Below are 14,824 nucleotides of genomic sequence, written 5' to 3' on the forward strand. Positions count from 1 at the left end.
TAGTAGATTAAATATCAAGTGCACTAAACGGCCCTTTAACCACGATATTGATTAAGAGCGAGCATATTCGGGGACACGACATTTCGCCGCGGGAGGTTTCCCCGCGAGACTTTTTCCCCCGGTAACATTTCCCCGCGAACAATAATAAATATGAAAGAATATTAAGCTTGATTTATATGCATTCAATCTCGAATCTCTCGCATGTAATACGTTTGTGGGTGAATTGATGCAGTTGGTTGAAACATGAGTCGCTTATTCATACATCTGGCGGCGACTTGTCCGCAGCCGTAATCTACCGCGGCGAAACATCTCGCGACGAATTGTCGACGGCGAACAGTCGTGTACCCACATTTTGCGTTTCCTTAGTAATCGATGAACTGTCAGTGTGTTAGGCAAGTAAGCGGGTTGTAGGTGGCAGATAGGCGGTTCATTTTATTTATTTCTCTTAACGTCGACTATTATCATTGGTGTTAAACAAGGTAAGCAAGTAGATATTTTCTTGTTGTGTGTGTTTGCTTTCTGCGCTGATCGTACGTACCTACAGCGTACGATACACAGATCAGCGTACGTACAGCACACATAACCTAGTGAGCGTCGCCTCAGTTACTTCGTGCTCGTTTCTCATCGCTCGCTTGTTCCATTTTCCATCAGTTCGGTGTCAACAAACGACGAAAACTCACGGAGCCTGTGGGATTTTCTGACTATTACGAAGAAGCTACACGTCTATAAATAAAAATTAACTGCAGCATCAAAAGTCTAGCGAAATAAACGCGTTGGCATTCCAACCAGCAATAAAATGGTTAAAAATCGTACCACCTATAATAACAAGTAAGTGAACTGATTAAATATTTTTAGATTATATGTTTTTGTATTGCAGTTATATTTAATATTTGTGTTAAGTCTGTTGTGGTGTTTTGCTATTAAAAATGTGTTGGTTTTGTAGAAATGCACGGCCGAACACAAAACGTAATGGAGTTACGACCGGCAAAACCTTGAAGAAAACCATAGGCAAACCGAAGACGGTGATCGATGCACGCCAAAAGATTATCCAGAAAAAGCGCACGCATGTCGTGGACGCTCGTGATGTGCTCGCCAGCATGGCGAAGGGTCAAGATGCTCGCGCTAAACTTCAAAAACTTCGCGGCATTGCCCCGAAACCTGCCAGCAATATAAAACAAATCGGGAAACACATTCTGCAAAAGACTGACAAGAATGGCAAAATAATGCTTGTCACCAATAAGAACAAAGCCGCCGCGAATATCAACACGAAAATTCGTGAACAATTAGGTCTGACTCCTCGTGCCGGATCTGGTGTGCAACAACGTGTGAAGAAAATGCCAGTACAAGCCGTGAAACGAAAGGAAACAGGCCCATTGCAACTAAGGCGCACAATCAGTAATGAGTACAGTATGCCAATGTCTGCTGGTGGGTACTATCCTCAAGTACATGGCCATCACATGCATTCACATCATGCGCATGATATGTACGCTCCGCCTGCAGCTGGATATTCCGGTATGTCGCCGATGATGCCGCCGATGGAGATACGTCGTCCCGTGATGGAGATGATGCCCAGAGGAATGGTGAGCGACGCTAGCAGCGGCACCTGGAAAACGTACGCATCTCCGTTAAGGTCAAATGGCAACTTCATGGAAATAGATTCTGATGAAGAATCACAGCAGCAGCATGTGAGATCATCGAGGGCGGGGCTTGGTAGAAGCGGTGGATCAGGTGTTCATTCTCGGCTGGACTCAGCGCCGACTACACACGGGATTCTAGGCCAGCAGAAAGCAAAAGTTGTTGTACCAGCCGGGCATAGGATTGTCGTCTCGAATTTGCAATCGACCGTCACTCAGGATGATATTAGAGTAAATTATTTAAACATTATAAGGTTTTGTTATTTAATTAACACCGTTTTATTTTGCTTTATGCAGGAATTGTTTGAAGATATTGGTCAACTAATGATTGCTCGCCTGGTTCGACCCGGTACTGCTGAGGTAATCTACAAGAATCTGAAAGATGCTCAGAAGGCGGTTGAAACTTACCACAACCGACAGTTGGATGGGCAGCCAATGAAGTGCCTGCTCGTGAACAAGCGTCCTTTGAATAATCCAACTGCTCCTGCGATAAAGGCAAATGATGTGTAAGTTTAGCGATTTATTTAAATGTTCCTATGTTAATTTATGTTGTTGTTTTTTCTTAGTGTCCGTAAGCAGATGTCATCGAATTCAGTCGACAAACTTGTTCCGGACCTCTCGACGATCCACAAAGTTCTCTTCCAACGACACTGAATGTAATGAGTTGGATAGTTTTTAAACATTTACCTGGAAAGTTTAAAAAATTGATACTTGACACAAATAATTAATATTATTCTATGACTACATTATTTAAACGTCTTTGAGCGATTTGCGAATGCGTGGGTAGCGGAGTTTCTGTACTTTTTTTGTACTGTTTTATGTGTCTCAGTTGACTAGGATTATAAAATTATATGATGCCAGGAATAATACTTAAAATAAAACTGTTTAGTGAAATATAAAAATATGAAATCATGACTTTGCTTCGGAAATTGAATTTGCGATAAACACTCCTGCAGGGTCAGATACTGGCGGTGAAATCAGTAAACGTGCAAAATTTTACCAAACAGCGATAACAAGATTTTATTTTATTTGCTAACGCAAATATCATTCTATTGCAGCTGATATTATAGTGCATAAGTCACCAATATTTATCTGAGGATAGAACCAGGAAATGTTTTAAATTTTGTCGATATTTGCAGGAATTCGTATTGTTAGGTTTTCGTATGATACGCAACCAATTATACACACAATACAAATGTTGTTTGTTGGAAAAAATCGCTGAAAACAACAAAATAGGAGGTATGGTTTAATCAAGTCCAAATTATTGCATTTCCTTAGAATTGATACATGATTTCAATCACATTTTGCTTTCTAAAATTACTATTTTCTCATCAGCTGACACAGCTCTGCAATTGACGTTCGGCAACCCGTTCGTGAGCTCGTTTCTGTGTGTCTGTGCCAGAGAATGATCGTATCTCCTGGTCGGTGTGGTCTTCACTCAGTGTAAGTGCTGTATTCGGTGTCCGCGATCCACAAACAGTAATCGTTAAAACGCGACTCACAAATTAATCTCTGAAATTAATTCTGACTGTTATTCTTATAAATTTGGCGTGTATGCATTGCTGTTTGCTCACTCTCATCAAGTTTTAAAATTGCCAATAACCAAACAACATTCTTGCAAATTCCGACCCTCTTCAGAACGTCTCGCTGCTTGAGAAACAAGCAGTCGTAGTGGAAGACGATGAGGAGGAGGTGAAGAGGAAACCCAGAACGCGGGACACTGAACTGAACCACAAAGAACAAAAACAAAACAACGGCGAGAGTACGACCTGCGTCGAGACTACATTGATTGCTGATTGAGGTAGTAATCGAGGTCGAGAAGAACAAAAACAATCCTCGGAGGTAAATAATTCAGCAACAGACTGTGTGGGCGAAGATCGCACCGAAAAACCCTGAGCAGCGTCGCGTCTCGTTTATCGTTTTCGTTTTTGGATGATTCACCACAACACCGTGCGAAGAAGTCGAAGAACTCACGGTTGGTGGTGGTGATCATAACAAAGAAACAAATTTCGGCGCAGAAAACCTCGTGGATCTCAAAACTATGAGACGGTAGTTCATTTCCAACTTCCAAAGCAGAAAGACATTCATTGAGCTGGTGATCAAAATGACTTCTAGAAGTAAATCAGCCAGCAGCAATAAGAATGATGATCATTCTGTTGAAGTAAGTGGTTTTTAACTAATACACTTTTGTTATTTTATTTATTAATTTTTGCCTATGATACCATACAATACCATGCAAAAATATGATTAAACAAAAGTTGTTTGTTCACATCCACTGTCAAAATTTGAAGTTGCCTCATTGAATAACTCCACGTTTTTGCTGTTTCTTCTGTGCACTTTGAATAATGAAATATAAAACACCATGAACTTGCAGTGTTGGAATAACACATCGGAATCTGTAACGAAATTATAGTTATATTTGTATATCAGAATTATATTTTTTTGTCATTCTTTCAGACCTTGGCAGAGGTGTTCCGATGTTTCATCTGCATGGAAAAACTGCGTGATGCGCATTTATGTCCACACTGTTCGAAACTCTGCTGCTACATTTGCATTCGGCGATGGCTGACTGAACAGCGCTCGCAATGTCCACATTGTCGTGCATCTCTGCACCTTCACGAGTTGGTGAACTGCCGCTGGGTGGAAGAAGTCACGCAGCAACTGGATTGTCTTCAGGCGGTGTCACACCTCACTTCAGCACGTAATGAAGAAGGAGATCGTGATAAATGTATGACACACTTTGAAAAACTCTCAGTGTATTGCTGGACATGTCGCTGTTGTATCTGCCACCAATGCGCACTTTGGGGCGGTACGCATTCCGGCCACACATTTAAACCGCTTGAAGAAGTCTATGAGCAACACATCACACAGATTAAAGATGAGGTGGCTCAACTACGTCGCCGACTTATGGAATTGATCAGTATTGTGCAGGAGGTGGAGCGTAACGTGGAGTCCGTGCGCTCGGCGAAGGACGAACGCGTTCGTGAAATACGCAACGCTGTCGAGCTGATGATTGCTCGCCTTGACTCGCAGCTTAAGACCAAGCTATTGACTTTGATGGGTCAAAAGGACTCGCTGACACAAGAGACTGAGCAGTTGGAGCAGATGTTGCACGAGATTGAACATCAACTGCACACATGCACGCGTTCGGAGCTTATCTCCAAGAGCGGCGATCTCAGCAGGATGATTCACGCCATTCGTAAGAAGCCTATGACCAGTTTTGTTACTGCACCAGTTCCGGCTGATTTTCATAGTGAAATTGTGCCGAGCTATGATAGCAGTACTTTTGTGATGCACGGCTTTTCACAACTACAACGTAAGGCAGATCCGGTATATTCAACACCCCTTCACTGCAATGGTTTGTGTTGGCGACTTAAAGTTTACCCGGATGGTAATGGCGTCGTGAGGGGTAATTACTTATCCGTGTTTTTGGAGTTGAGCGCTGGATATCCGGAGACTTCCAAATACGAGTACCGGGTTGAGATGGTACATCAAGCAAGCCGCGATTCCTCCAAAAATATCGTCCGAGAGTTTGCTTCCGACTTTGAAGTTGGAGAGTGCTGGGGCTACAATAGGTTCTTCCGGTTGGATCTTCTGGCATCTGAGGGTTATTTGAATGTGCCATTAGACACTCTTGTTTTGCGCTTCCAAGTACGCGCGCCTACCTTCTACCAGCGCTGTCGGGACCAGCAATGGTATATCAACCAACTTCAAACTGTACAGAATCAGTACATATCGCAAATCAACGAATCCAAAGAGGTAGTTAATGCTGTAATTTCTTCTAAATTTTATAATTTTATAACATGAATTGTTGTGATTTTACAGCGTTTGGCCGCGGAAATATCCCGCAATGCGGTGGCTGCACAATTAGGAAATCCCAATCAAGAATGTGTCGCCGGCGTTGCCGAAGCTTGTGGTATGACTGTGGTCGGCACATATAATCTTGCCAGTTTGGAACTGTGCTTGCCGACAGGCTCCTCGCAGGCGGCTCTTGGGAAGACTGCGCATAATAATCCGCATACACTGCATACTTCTCCTAAAAGCAATCGTACGTCGGCGACAGATGTCGGCCATTGCAGTACGATGGCTCAGGAAGGCAGCACTACAAGTATGTCTTCTGATTCGTCGCTCCAGACGCAGGTGGTTGTTCCGGTCACACCTATCAAGATGACCACAAGTGATGGCGGCGCTCAAGTCAGCGCCGAGGGGCATGCGACACCAAGGCAACTGATTGGACTCACCGTGTCTCTCAGCTCGCCCAATTTACTCACCACAACTACTGCAAATTTGACTTTAAGTTCAAGCAGTAGTGATTCGGTAGGAAATTTAAATAAATAATCATTAATAAATTTGAGTGATAAATATTTATGATCTTAGGATGATCTCAGTGAGACTGAACTGGACGAAACCGAACAATGCGACACCAATCTGATCAACATCGAGGATAGTGCCAACGATGAAAATGATGTGGATGATGAGACCATGTCTGGTAGGTTATAGCATGTCTTTTATTTTTTATATTCTAATTATCCCGATGGGTTCCTTTGATTTATGAGTTAATATTAATCAGTAACTAATTTTAAGGCAATGGTTATGGTGATGATATTGCGTTAAATTACGAAGCTGCAGATGCACCCGATTCGGGCGATAAAGTTGCTGAGCGCGAAGTTTTGCGCGAACGCGGTGATTCTGCACTGGGCACACCTTCATACTCCACTCCCTCGACCTCCTCTTCGTGCAACTCGCCATAGTGCGGAACCACGACCTCTTCCAGTTTCATTCCTCTACATTTTTTTATATATTTTATACAACTTTTATTTCTATTGCAATGCGGTTTCGCTTTTGAAAATTCTGAAAAATCGTTTGATCAAAATAATAAAGTGCGTTTGCTAAACATCCAGCAATATTTGCGCTTGAGATTTTGGTTACGGATATGTTCCGTTGATTGTGTAATTATCTCTGAATCTATTTTAATTGTGTTAGGTGAAAATGATGTCGAATACGTTGAGTTGTCGATGGCGCAGGGCGTGATGTTCAACAACGAAGCGGCTGCTAGTAATAGACGCAACGTTCACGCCACGCCTCCACTCACGTTCAGCGATATTTTCCCCGAGTTTAACAACCCGTTTCAAACTACAGCGGCGGCAGACGCCGCACGTTGCGCTTTCGACGGTTTGACGCCCACACCACGTGGTATGATTAACTCCACCCATAACTATCCAATAAATACGCCTTTAACCCATAACCTTGGTTGAAACTTACAGATTCACAAGAATCACATCAGCTGCCACTAATCGATCTAAATAGATTGGATTTGCCTATGCACATGCCGGCGACGACTAGCGACGCAGCACCCGCGAGTAACATTGACCGTACAAATGGTAACGTTGGCACAAGCGGTACACCTGCAGTTCGGCTCACGCATCGTGCGAAGAAACCACCTACGTTGAGCACCCCCGCTGCAACTAATGTCACGTGGACCGAAACCGTGCCACTTAATCAAGTAACCAAGGTGCCATTTACTAATTTAACATTTCACTCTCACAAATTCATTATACCCTTAACACATTTAGTATTAGTTTATTCAGTTTAACTCAAGTAAAAATGTTGACATGTTGTTTTAAAGGAATCCGTGATGGGACCACTTGAATCATTCCTGCGATCGATAAACTGCTATCCGGAACACGATCAGCTTAAGAAAGCGAAAACTTCTAGAGTTAAACCTCAACAGCCGGCCAGCGCCAACGCGCCCAACATTAAACCACTCGCTGTTATCAACAACCTGAATAATCCGGAACAGTTGCGCGTTTTGCGTCCGCCTGCGTTTATTCCCGAAGGCGGTGACGAATGGGAGGCGGGTCTTTCGACGGCACGACCCACTTTGGGACTTACAACCCAAGGTAATTCCCTTTTTGCTATTTGCTACTTACGCTACTTTCTTGTATTCGACATCATTTTCTATTTCTGCGCTGTTAGATTGTCCTGTACCTTCTACGTCGTCAGCATTCAGTTGGACGCCACCATTTTCCTCGCTTATGCAGCTTCCACAACGCGGAAACGCCAACAGGCCCTCCAAACTGTTCAAGCCACTGCCTTTGAATGATTTGAACAAACCAGAGAAAGAGCCTAGGGATAGGTATTGTTTTAAAAATACCAAAATGTTGTTTGAATGCATTCGTGTTTCTTTTGTATTCGCAGACATGACGAACCTCCACATTCAGCGTAGAGGATATCAACCGTTGTATTATTGCCTTAGAGCACAGTCGATAGGACTTGTTTTTGTCTCCAAGAGACTTGCTATTCCAGTGGTTTGTGTTTCGACTCGGTTTCGATTTCCAATTGTTACTTGTGATTTATCTTCGTTTGCCGAAGAAGTGTAACTAAAGCTAAGTGTTAAACCGATACTTAATTAAGTAAATTAGAGTAGACGCATTTTTTAAACTAACAACGATGCAATCAATTTCTTTTAACGTTAAGATCCCCCGAGATTTAGTAAAAATAAATGCTCGTTGTATTAAAACAAGTTCGCAAACTTTGAATTTTATTTTATTATATTTCCAAAGGCACCAGTTTATTACCTAAAGAAAAGGACAACCCTTAGGTGAGCAAAAACCTTAAATTACTATATTGTATTAGCTTGTTTTATAACATAAAACACAATTGATACCCATTAATGAGGTAAAAGAAAGGTTTTGCTTTGAATGGTATGTAAGTATCATTGGCAAGCATTTTGTTACATTACAATATGCAATGACACGATCAACAATAATAGCATCAGATTACAACTTTGTTTACTATTAATATTGAAAATGGTGCACCAGGCTTGACAGCTAATGATAATATAAGCTATCAATGCCATAAATACGAGGAAACTTTGACTTTGTTTCTAGAACTACGAAATCTTGCACAGCAAATTTAAATCAAAATGCTTGAATCAAATGTAACTACTCCACTTTCCGAAACTGCTTTAAGTATTCTTTTGCGGTTAATACTACAGACAAGTTTCCAAAACGTCCGCTGTGTAATTTATTCAAATTCACATGAGAACGATGCACATTTTCATTTTCCAATCAGGTTTGATGTTAACACATCTTTTGCGAACAATCCGCAACATTGCATTCCGGGTTGTTCTCATTACATTTTACATAATCCGAGTGACCAAATACCGTCTTGGATTGACAAGTGTTTGCTCCAAAATGGAGATTATACATTCCGAGCAATTATTTTACTGAATTCTGATAATGTTGATATGTACGTTAGAAAAGCTTACGCTTCCGATGCAATATTTATATTCAGAGAAAATGATTATTTTACAATTGCTGCTTTTGAAGATTGGGAAGCAACGCAAATGATTGTATTAAATCAATGGTGTATTAAAACAAAGAGTTTTTTGAGGTCGAAATACAGCACGGTTGACTTTTTCAGCGGAAAATGGAAAAATAATAAAAGAAGCGCGTTTTTGTTACCATATCAAACGGTGATACCGGTTTATTGGAGAACGACTGCAGGCCGGAAGTTTTCATCGGGGAGCAATTATCATTTGCTAAAACAATTTGCACTGACGAATAAATTTACGTTAATTGATGATTCCGAACAAGATCCAATTTTTGCTGTCACTCACAGGGACACATTCAGAAGGAATGATAGTATTTATTCGTACCCGATAACTGGAATTGAAATAACATTTTTAGTGCCGAAGCCAAAGTATGTCTCATCACAAATAAAAAAACAATTTAATTATTGAACGTTTTATTTAAGAATGTACAATCATTGGTTGCAATTGCTTAAGGTATTTAGACCTACATTATGGATGCTTATAATTATATCATATCTATCAATAGGAGCATATTTTTGGATTATTAAAAGGATTGAAACGTAATAAGTACATATTCTGATAATATCAATACAATATTTGTTGTGTGTTGCAGTGATCAGCCAGCTCCCAAATTCGAATCTGTTCTTTCTTTTTTTGTAATGCAATCGTTCAGTGACGCCGAAATTCCAATCAATTTTAGATCAAAATTTATTTTTGGTTTACTACTCATTTTGGGACTTCTTTACGGATCTCTGTTTTCATCTGAAATTGTCAGTAAAATGATCTATCCAAAATATGAAAGGCTCATTTTAAGTATGGAAGATCTAGCAAATTCAAATTTGCAAATAAGAATCGACTATGATCATAAATATGCAAAGATACCGCCGAAACAGATGACAGTATATACCTAGGAATATTGACAATAATATACAAATTTAACTTAATTAATTTCTAGCAATTTGAGCGCGTAATATTTTCTAATCGAAGGAGCCAATCCTATTTTTATGTTAAAGACCCCAACCGACAAGCATTAACATGTTTGCGTACGGAAAATAGAAGTATATTGGGCTGTAAAATATCAAGTAAATAGATGGTACTCATTTTGTTTATTTCAGTTTGGAAAACTGTTCATTTCACTCATATCGAAATGGCAGAATCGTTCTTTCGTACCTATTCCAAATATCAATTCGTATCAAAAAATACGGCGTATCTTCATCTAATGCCCAGATTAAACGATTTTATTTTGTGGTGTAAGGCATCAGGATTACATCTTCGGTGGGAATGGGAATATACTTTAACTGTTTATCGCATGATAGCAATGAAAGACATAGTAGATTATAGGGTTTCTTATGAAGCTGCTTTGACAGAATTGAATGTGACGCATTTGCGCGCTGCGTATTTCTTTTGGGGTGTGGGAATCTCAATATCTGTTATCGTTTTTATTCTGGAATATATAAGGATACTGTTCTTGCGAATGGTTGACTATGTTTAGATGAAGTGTAATCTTGATAAATCACGTTTTTAAACGAAATAATGTTTGGCACTGTATTAATTTGAATTCATGTGCTGTTAATTTGCACATTTTTGTCGTTGCAGAAGAGAGTTATTATACAATCATTTAATATACATTTCATAAAACATATTTTTTAAAGGTACTCAGAGCGCAGAAGGAAGAAATTGAAATTTTAAATATTTCCGTGGTAGGCAACCATCAAATGCAAAAGCACTAACACGATGTCCGTGACAAGATGAACCAGCTGTGAAATATCCATAACCTAACAAATGAATCCCTTCAAACGAATCTACATGCATAACAAAGTTCATAATGATATTTTGACGATTATATAAATAATTTGAAGTTCAAAAGAAGAAATATGGCAGCGCAAGTTTTTAGAAATATATACGGACATTACGATAAACCGGAAGGAACTGAACTGAGCACAATCCCCAAAGAGACCACTCCATATGAAAGACTAGTAAAAACATTCACACCAAAGTAAGTTTTATAAATTTCAAAATGTACTTTACTTTATTTAATTTTTCCAGTGAATTTGGGGAGTTTAGCAATGAGGTCAACTCAATAATTGAAGTTGGTTGCATGAGCATGTTCATTGCGGGTCTATATGGTGGTGTGATGAGTAGCAAAACTGCTTACCTTGAGTTCTTCCAAAACAATCAGGCCACAACTTTTAAGAATCACTTTGAAGCAAAGGTAAAGATTTTATATTAACCGAATTTATTGAATCATTACTATACAGTGGAATCCCAGTAATCTGGACTCGGCTTCATCCGGCACCTCTTGTAATCCAATGGTCATATGCCATATGTTTGTACTTTAGAATTTGTAATTTGTCAGATTACAAGGTACTCTTTTATAAAAAATTCCGGACTGTAAGCCGTCTTAGGCAGTCCTCTATAATCCGACAATGCCCTACAAAGTGATTGTCTGATTACCGGGATTCCATTGTATTATCTAGATTTTCTGTTCTTAACATTGATGGAAACATTATTCCTTTTTTCTGTTACAGAGAATATTGCAGGACAAGGTTACAGTTGCTTTTGGCAAGGGCGCATTCCGTTTAGGATGGCGTGTCACTGTTTTTTCCACTAGTTATGTAACTTTCACTACGGCTGTGTCAGTATACCGCGGCAAGAACGGACTTCTGGAACACATCATCGGCGGCGGGGTTGCTGGTTCCATGTACAAATTTAACAGTGGACCAAGAGCAATGCTAGTGGGCGGTGTACTTGGTAGCACATTGGGCTTAGTCGCGGGCGCGACTACGCTTTTGCTATTGAAACTCACTGGAATGGAAATGAGCGATGTAAGGCAGAACAGCGAACGGTGGAATACTCTGCGAATGGGGAAATTTAGAGAAGGTCTTAAGGATCATTATGGAAAGAAGGAGAGTCCAGAGCATATTGAACACCAGAAGAAAATGGAAGAGATGGAATCTGTTAGCGATCTGGAATCAATAAATGCACGGACGAGGGAAAAGTCAAATACAGAGTAGCTTCTTAAGTTCTATTGACATAGATTGAGATAGAATGTTTGTAAAATAATAATGTTAATCTTAAAATATTCATAAAATAATATTGTTAAAGTATTTATAACCTTACATTTCCCAGTAGTGTGCGGGTGGATTTCGAAGATTTAAAATACAATAGTTCAAATACAAAAACCTCAACGTGGAAATAGAAAGAAAGTAGGAAAAATGGCGTAAACATCACATACTATAGTATATTAAGTAACAAGTGGCTAAACGAGGGCATTACAGACGAGATTTGACTGAGAGCGAGCGTAGCAAGCGGTCAATCAATTACGCCAGGCGCCGGTGCAACCACAACCGTCGGACTTGAAGTGTTAAGTGGCATATACAGGACGTTCGCGCCGTTATTGTTATAGACAGGGTCGGCTTTATTTTGAAGTGTTAGTTACCAGGGTGGTATTTTTAACCGTCCCCTTCTTCCCTTTCATTAGGGGAATATCCTAAATTATAATAGTAATAAATACACACTACCAAATATCATATATATATAATCAAACTAAAGAACAATTGAAACAAAAATAACTTAAATTTTCAAGCAATATACGAATATGCAAAAGAATCATTAGCATCTCTTCTTATAAAATCTCTTTCAATAAGAATCTCAATCCTTTTCTTAATATCATAAGGCTTCACTGGAAACTTAAGCACACCAAACATTTTCGTTAGTAAATCAGTATGTTGTAATTCTCTGTGTTGTTTCATCAATCTCACAACAGCTGCATCAATCTGTAAATTTCTATCAAGAAAAACTTCATCTTCCGTTATTTTCTGCTCTTCTTCAGTGTCTTTATACTGCAGTTGGTTCAATTTAATGCGAAACTGTTTATGCTGAAGCTCATCATTGATTTCAAAAATATCATCATCTTTAAAGTCGCATAAAACTTCAACGGAGCCAGTCTGCGATGTACCTTCAGTCTCTTGTATATTATCATCCGTTTCCTCACCAGGAATCGAAGCCCTCAAAAGCTTCAAAATTTTAACTCTACCAGTCACCAAAGAAGATAAAGTACGACGCAATTCAAAATTTTCCATATTTAAAGAATCTGCAATATCATTATATCCAATATACGGTGAGTCATTAAACAAAAGTAAAACTCCAGCTTGAAATAGGGAAACTTGCAGTAATTTTGCGCCCGCAATAAAATTAGCTTTAAGAAGACACGTATCCAAACTTCCCGTCCACTCCAGCGATCTGCCTGAATATCTACCCTTGTAAAACTCCTGATAAATATTGTGATAGTACTGCATAGACTCGGGAAGCGACATTTGAAACTTACTAAAAGTCGGCCAAAAACTACACGTTAGTATCTGAGCAGAAAAATCAATAGTATCGTTTGATCTACAACCGCGTTGCTTGAAGGCTTGTATCAATCCATCACTCAAATCAATATCCCTGAACATACCTTCCAATTTTAGGGTAAATCCATCACCACACTCGAATTTCAATTTGCTAATCATAGTTTTTTCCGCATCTTGCGATGATGACTTACCCAGTAATAACCTCTTAGCTAGATATCTCTTGTAGTACGCTTCAAAAATATCTTTCGCTTGAATATATCTAAATAAAACAATAATTCGTCCAAACAAATGTTCAGGGATTAATTTATCTCGCATTTTTCCATCGATAAACTTTGCCAATAATTGCGCAGGTTTATATTTTCGTTGATTAATGAACTTTTTAAATGCAATTCTTACAGCATCCACGTACATGTAGGAATGTGCCAGGGAAGTCTCCACTATCCCATCAACACGTTCTTTAAATGTAAGGAGGGTTGCAATCATGTTATTTTCATTCTTTGCGTCGAAAAGAATATTCCTTCCTTTGGTGACTATAAACTTTGAGAATACTTTACACAGATCTTCATTCGCTTTGGGATGATATTTTAACTGTTCATAAACGACTGCAATGTCCTCAATTGTACCGGCATTAAAAATATCCCAATCAGCTAGTTGTTTGATCAACACTGGTAGAACTTCATCAACAAAAATCACCTTCATGGCGGCTAATACTTTATCTCCAGATTGATTTTTGAAAATATTTTCAACCATATTATTCTCCTGCGTTAATCTTTCTTGTAGTTTCATAAAATAATCCATAATTGGACCATTTAAGAGAATATCACGCTCCTGACGATAGTAGTTATGCAAGCATACAAAATATTTAACCTCAAAATAAGACTCGTAGAGACCCATAGTAGTCAACATGGCGACTATATCTTCCAGCAGTTGAACATCAATTTGTGTTTCATTTCGGTGTTGATCAATCATTTCAAAAATATATGATAGTTTTGAATGTAAACGTATATCTTGAAGTACGTAAATGTTGAAGCTTTTGAACGCCATTTGATTGAAGTCATACCTTATGCGTTGATCTTTCGTCGTTGCGGTTTTCAGCGGTAGATAGATGTTGTTAATCAAACTAACTTTATTTTTAAAATTGAACCAAAATGCACAGAGATGTGACAGGAATTCAACTTCAGTTAACTGGTCCAGTTCAAATACTTGATCACAAAGGTATTTCTCAACGAGGTTTTCTTGTTTATGACGTAGTGTGGCATCTTGATGAAGAAAACACAGATTTTCGACAATGTTGTACTGCTCTGCGTAGGAAAGCACCCCTGGATTACCACACAAAATATTACAAAAATCCACGTTTAATTTCTCTTGATTATTCTGGATGTATTGTTCACCGTAGCGGTCACCAATCTTCAACGAAGGAAGCGTGATTTCAACTACGCCGCGCTCCATTTTTTCTGTATATGAAAAATTTTCAAAAGTACCGAGAATTATTTTGCATAGCATTCTCTAATGAAATAAAGTCATGG

General features: G+C 39.2%; 4 protein-coding genes across 9 annotated transcripts; 3 read left to right on the forward strand and 1 right to left on the reverse strand.

The window, feature by feature from the left end:
• The first annotated feature begins 260 nt into the window (after positions 1-260).
• On the forward strand, positions 261-2,546 carry LOC135789314 (uncharacterized). Of its 2 annotated transcripts, XM_065299101.1 has the most exons (5): positions 261-479; positions 652-828; positions 944-1,865; positions 1,932-2,140; positions 2,201-2,546. In XM_065299101.1, the coding sequence occupies exons 2-5, from the start codon at positions 797-799 to the stop codon at positions 2,286-2,288; spliced, it is 1,251 nt and encodes a 416-aa protein (XP_065155173.1). In that variant the 5' UTR covers positions 261-479; positions 652-796; the 3' UTR covers positions 2,289-2,546. The 2 variants fall into 2 exon arrangements, with proteins under 2 accessions (XP_065155173.1, XP_065155174.1); XM_065299102.1 differs by lacking the exon at positions 261-479 and having other exon boundaries at positions 530-828.
• Positions 2,547-2,759: 213 nt separating this feature from the next.
• On the forward strand, positions 2,760-8,157 carry LOC135804107 (E3 ubiquitin-protein ligase TRIM37-like). 4 transcript variants are annotated; one of them, XM_065317867.1, is made up of 10 exons: positions 2,760-2,873; positions 2,970-3,795; positions 4,092-5,393; positions 5,460-5,951; positions 6,012-6,123; positions 6,618-6,827; positions 6,899-7,137; positions 7,261-7,534; positions 7,611-7,770; positions 7,833-8,157. In XM_065317867.1, the coding sequence occupies exons 2-10, from the start codon at positions 3,739-3,741 to the stop codon at positions 7,858-7,860; spliced, it is 2,874 nt and encodes a 957-aa protein (XP_065173939.1). In that variant the 5' UTR covers positions 2,760-2,873; positions 2,970-3,738; the 3' UTR covers positions 7,861-8,157. The 4 variants fall into 4 exon arrangements, with proteins under 4 accessions (XP_065173939.1, XP_065173937.1, XP_065173938.1 ...); XM_065317865.1 differs by having other exon boundaries at positions 2,762-2,873; positions 6,899-7,146; XM_065317866.1 differs by lacking the exon at positions 2,760-2,873 and having other exon boundaries at positions 2,920-3,795; positions 6,899-7,146.
• Positions 8,158-10,667: 2,510 nt separating this feature from the next.
• On the forward strand, positions 10,668-12,056 carry 140up (RPII140-upstream gene protein). 2 transcript variants are annotated; one of them, XM_065300072.1, is made up of 3 exons: positions 10,668-10,945; positions 10,996-11,161; positions 11,478-12,056. In XM_065300072.1, the coding sequence occupies exons 1-3, from the start codon at positions 10,824-10,826 to the stop codon at positions 11,961-11,963; spliced, it is 774 nt and encodes a 257-aa protein (XP_065156144.1). In that variant the 5' UTR covers positions 10,668-10,823; the 3' UTR covers positions 11,964-12,056. The 2 variants fall into 2 exon arrangements, with proteins under 2 accessions (XP_065156144.1, XP_065156145.1); XM_065300073.1 differs by having other exon boundaries at positions 10,703-10,925.
• Positions 12,057-12,530: 474 nt separating this feature from the next.
• LOC135803614 (cullin-4B-like) lies at positions 12,531-14,747 on the reverse strand. The gene has a single exon (XM_065317282.1). It carries the CDS (start codon positions 14,745-14,747, stop codon positions 12,531-12,533), a length of 2,217 nt encoding a protein of 738 aa, XP_065173354.1.
• Positions 14,748-14,824: the final 77 nt, after the last annotated feature.

The sequence above is a fragment of the Atheta coriaria genome, unplaced genomic scaffold (assembly GCF_025399875.1).
Source record: "Atheta coriaria isolate IRGN ID8LTWV9N9 unplaced genomic scaffold, Caltech_Dcor_3.1 hic_scaffold_3_pilon, whole genome shotgun sequence".
Classification (NCBI taxonomy): domain Eukaryota; kingdom Metazoa; phylum Arthropoda; class Insecta; order Coleoptera; family Staphylinidae; genus Dalotia; species Dalotia coriaria.

Excerpts from the sequence above, each read along its gene's own strand:
- LOC135789314 (XM_065299101.1), top strand. The coding sequence starts at position 797 with ATGGTTAAAAATCGTACCACCTATAATAACAA. Across the intron at positions 829-943 it reads CGTACCACCTATAATAACAA|AAATGCACGGCCGAACACAA; the intron begins GTAAGTGAACTG and ends TTGGTTTTGTAG. Across the intron at positions 2,141-2,200 it reads GCGATAAAGGCAAATGATGT|TGTCCGTAAGCAGATGTCAT; the intron begins GTAAGTTTAGCG and ends GTTTTTTCTTAG.
- LOC135804107 (XM_065317865.1), top strand. The coding sequence starts at position 3,739 with ATGACTTCTAGAAGTAAATCAGCCAGCAGCAATAAGAATGATGATCAT. Across the intron at positions 5,952-6,011 it reads GTTCAAGCAGTAGTGATTCG|GATGATCTCAGTGAGACTGA; the intron begins GTAGGAAATTTA and ends TTATGATCTTAG. Across the intron at positions 6,124-6,617 it reads GGATGATGAGACCATGTCTG|GTGAAAATGATGTCGAATAC; the intron begins GTAGGTTATAGC and ends TAATTGTGTTAG.
- 140up (XM_065300072.1), top strand. The coding sequence starts at position 10,824 with ATGGCAGCGCAAGTTTTTAGAAATATATACGGACATTACGATAAACCG. Across the intron at positions 10,946-10,995 it reads GTAAAAACATTCACACCAAA|TGAATTTGGGGAGTTTAGCA; the intron begins GTAAGTTTTATA and ends TAATTTTTCCAG. Across the intron at positions 11,162-11,477 it reads AGAATCACTTTGAAGCAAAG|AGAATATTGCAGGACAAGGT; the intron begins GTAAAGATTTTA and ends TTTCTGTTACAG.
- LOC135803614 (XM_065317282.1), bottom strand. The coding sequence starts at position 14,747 with ATGGAGCGCGGCGTAGTTGAAATCACGCTTCCTTCGTTGAAGATTGGT.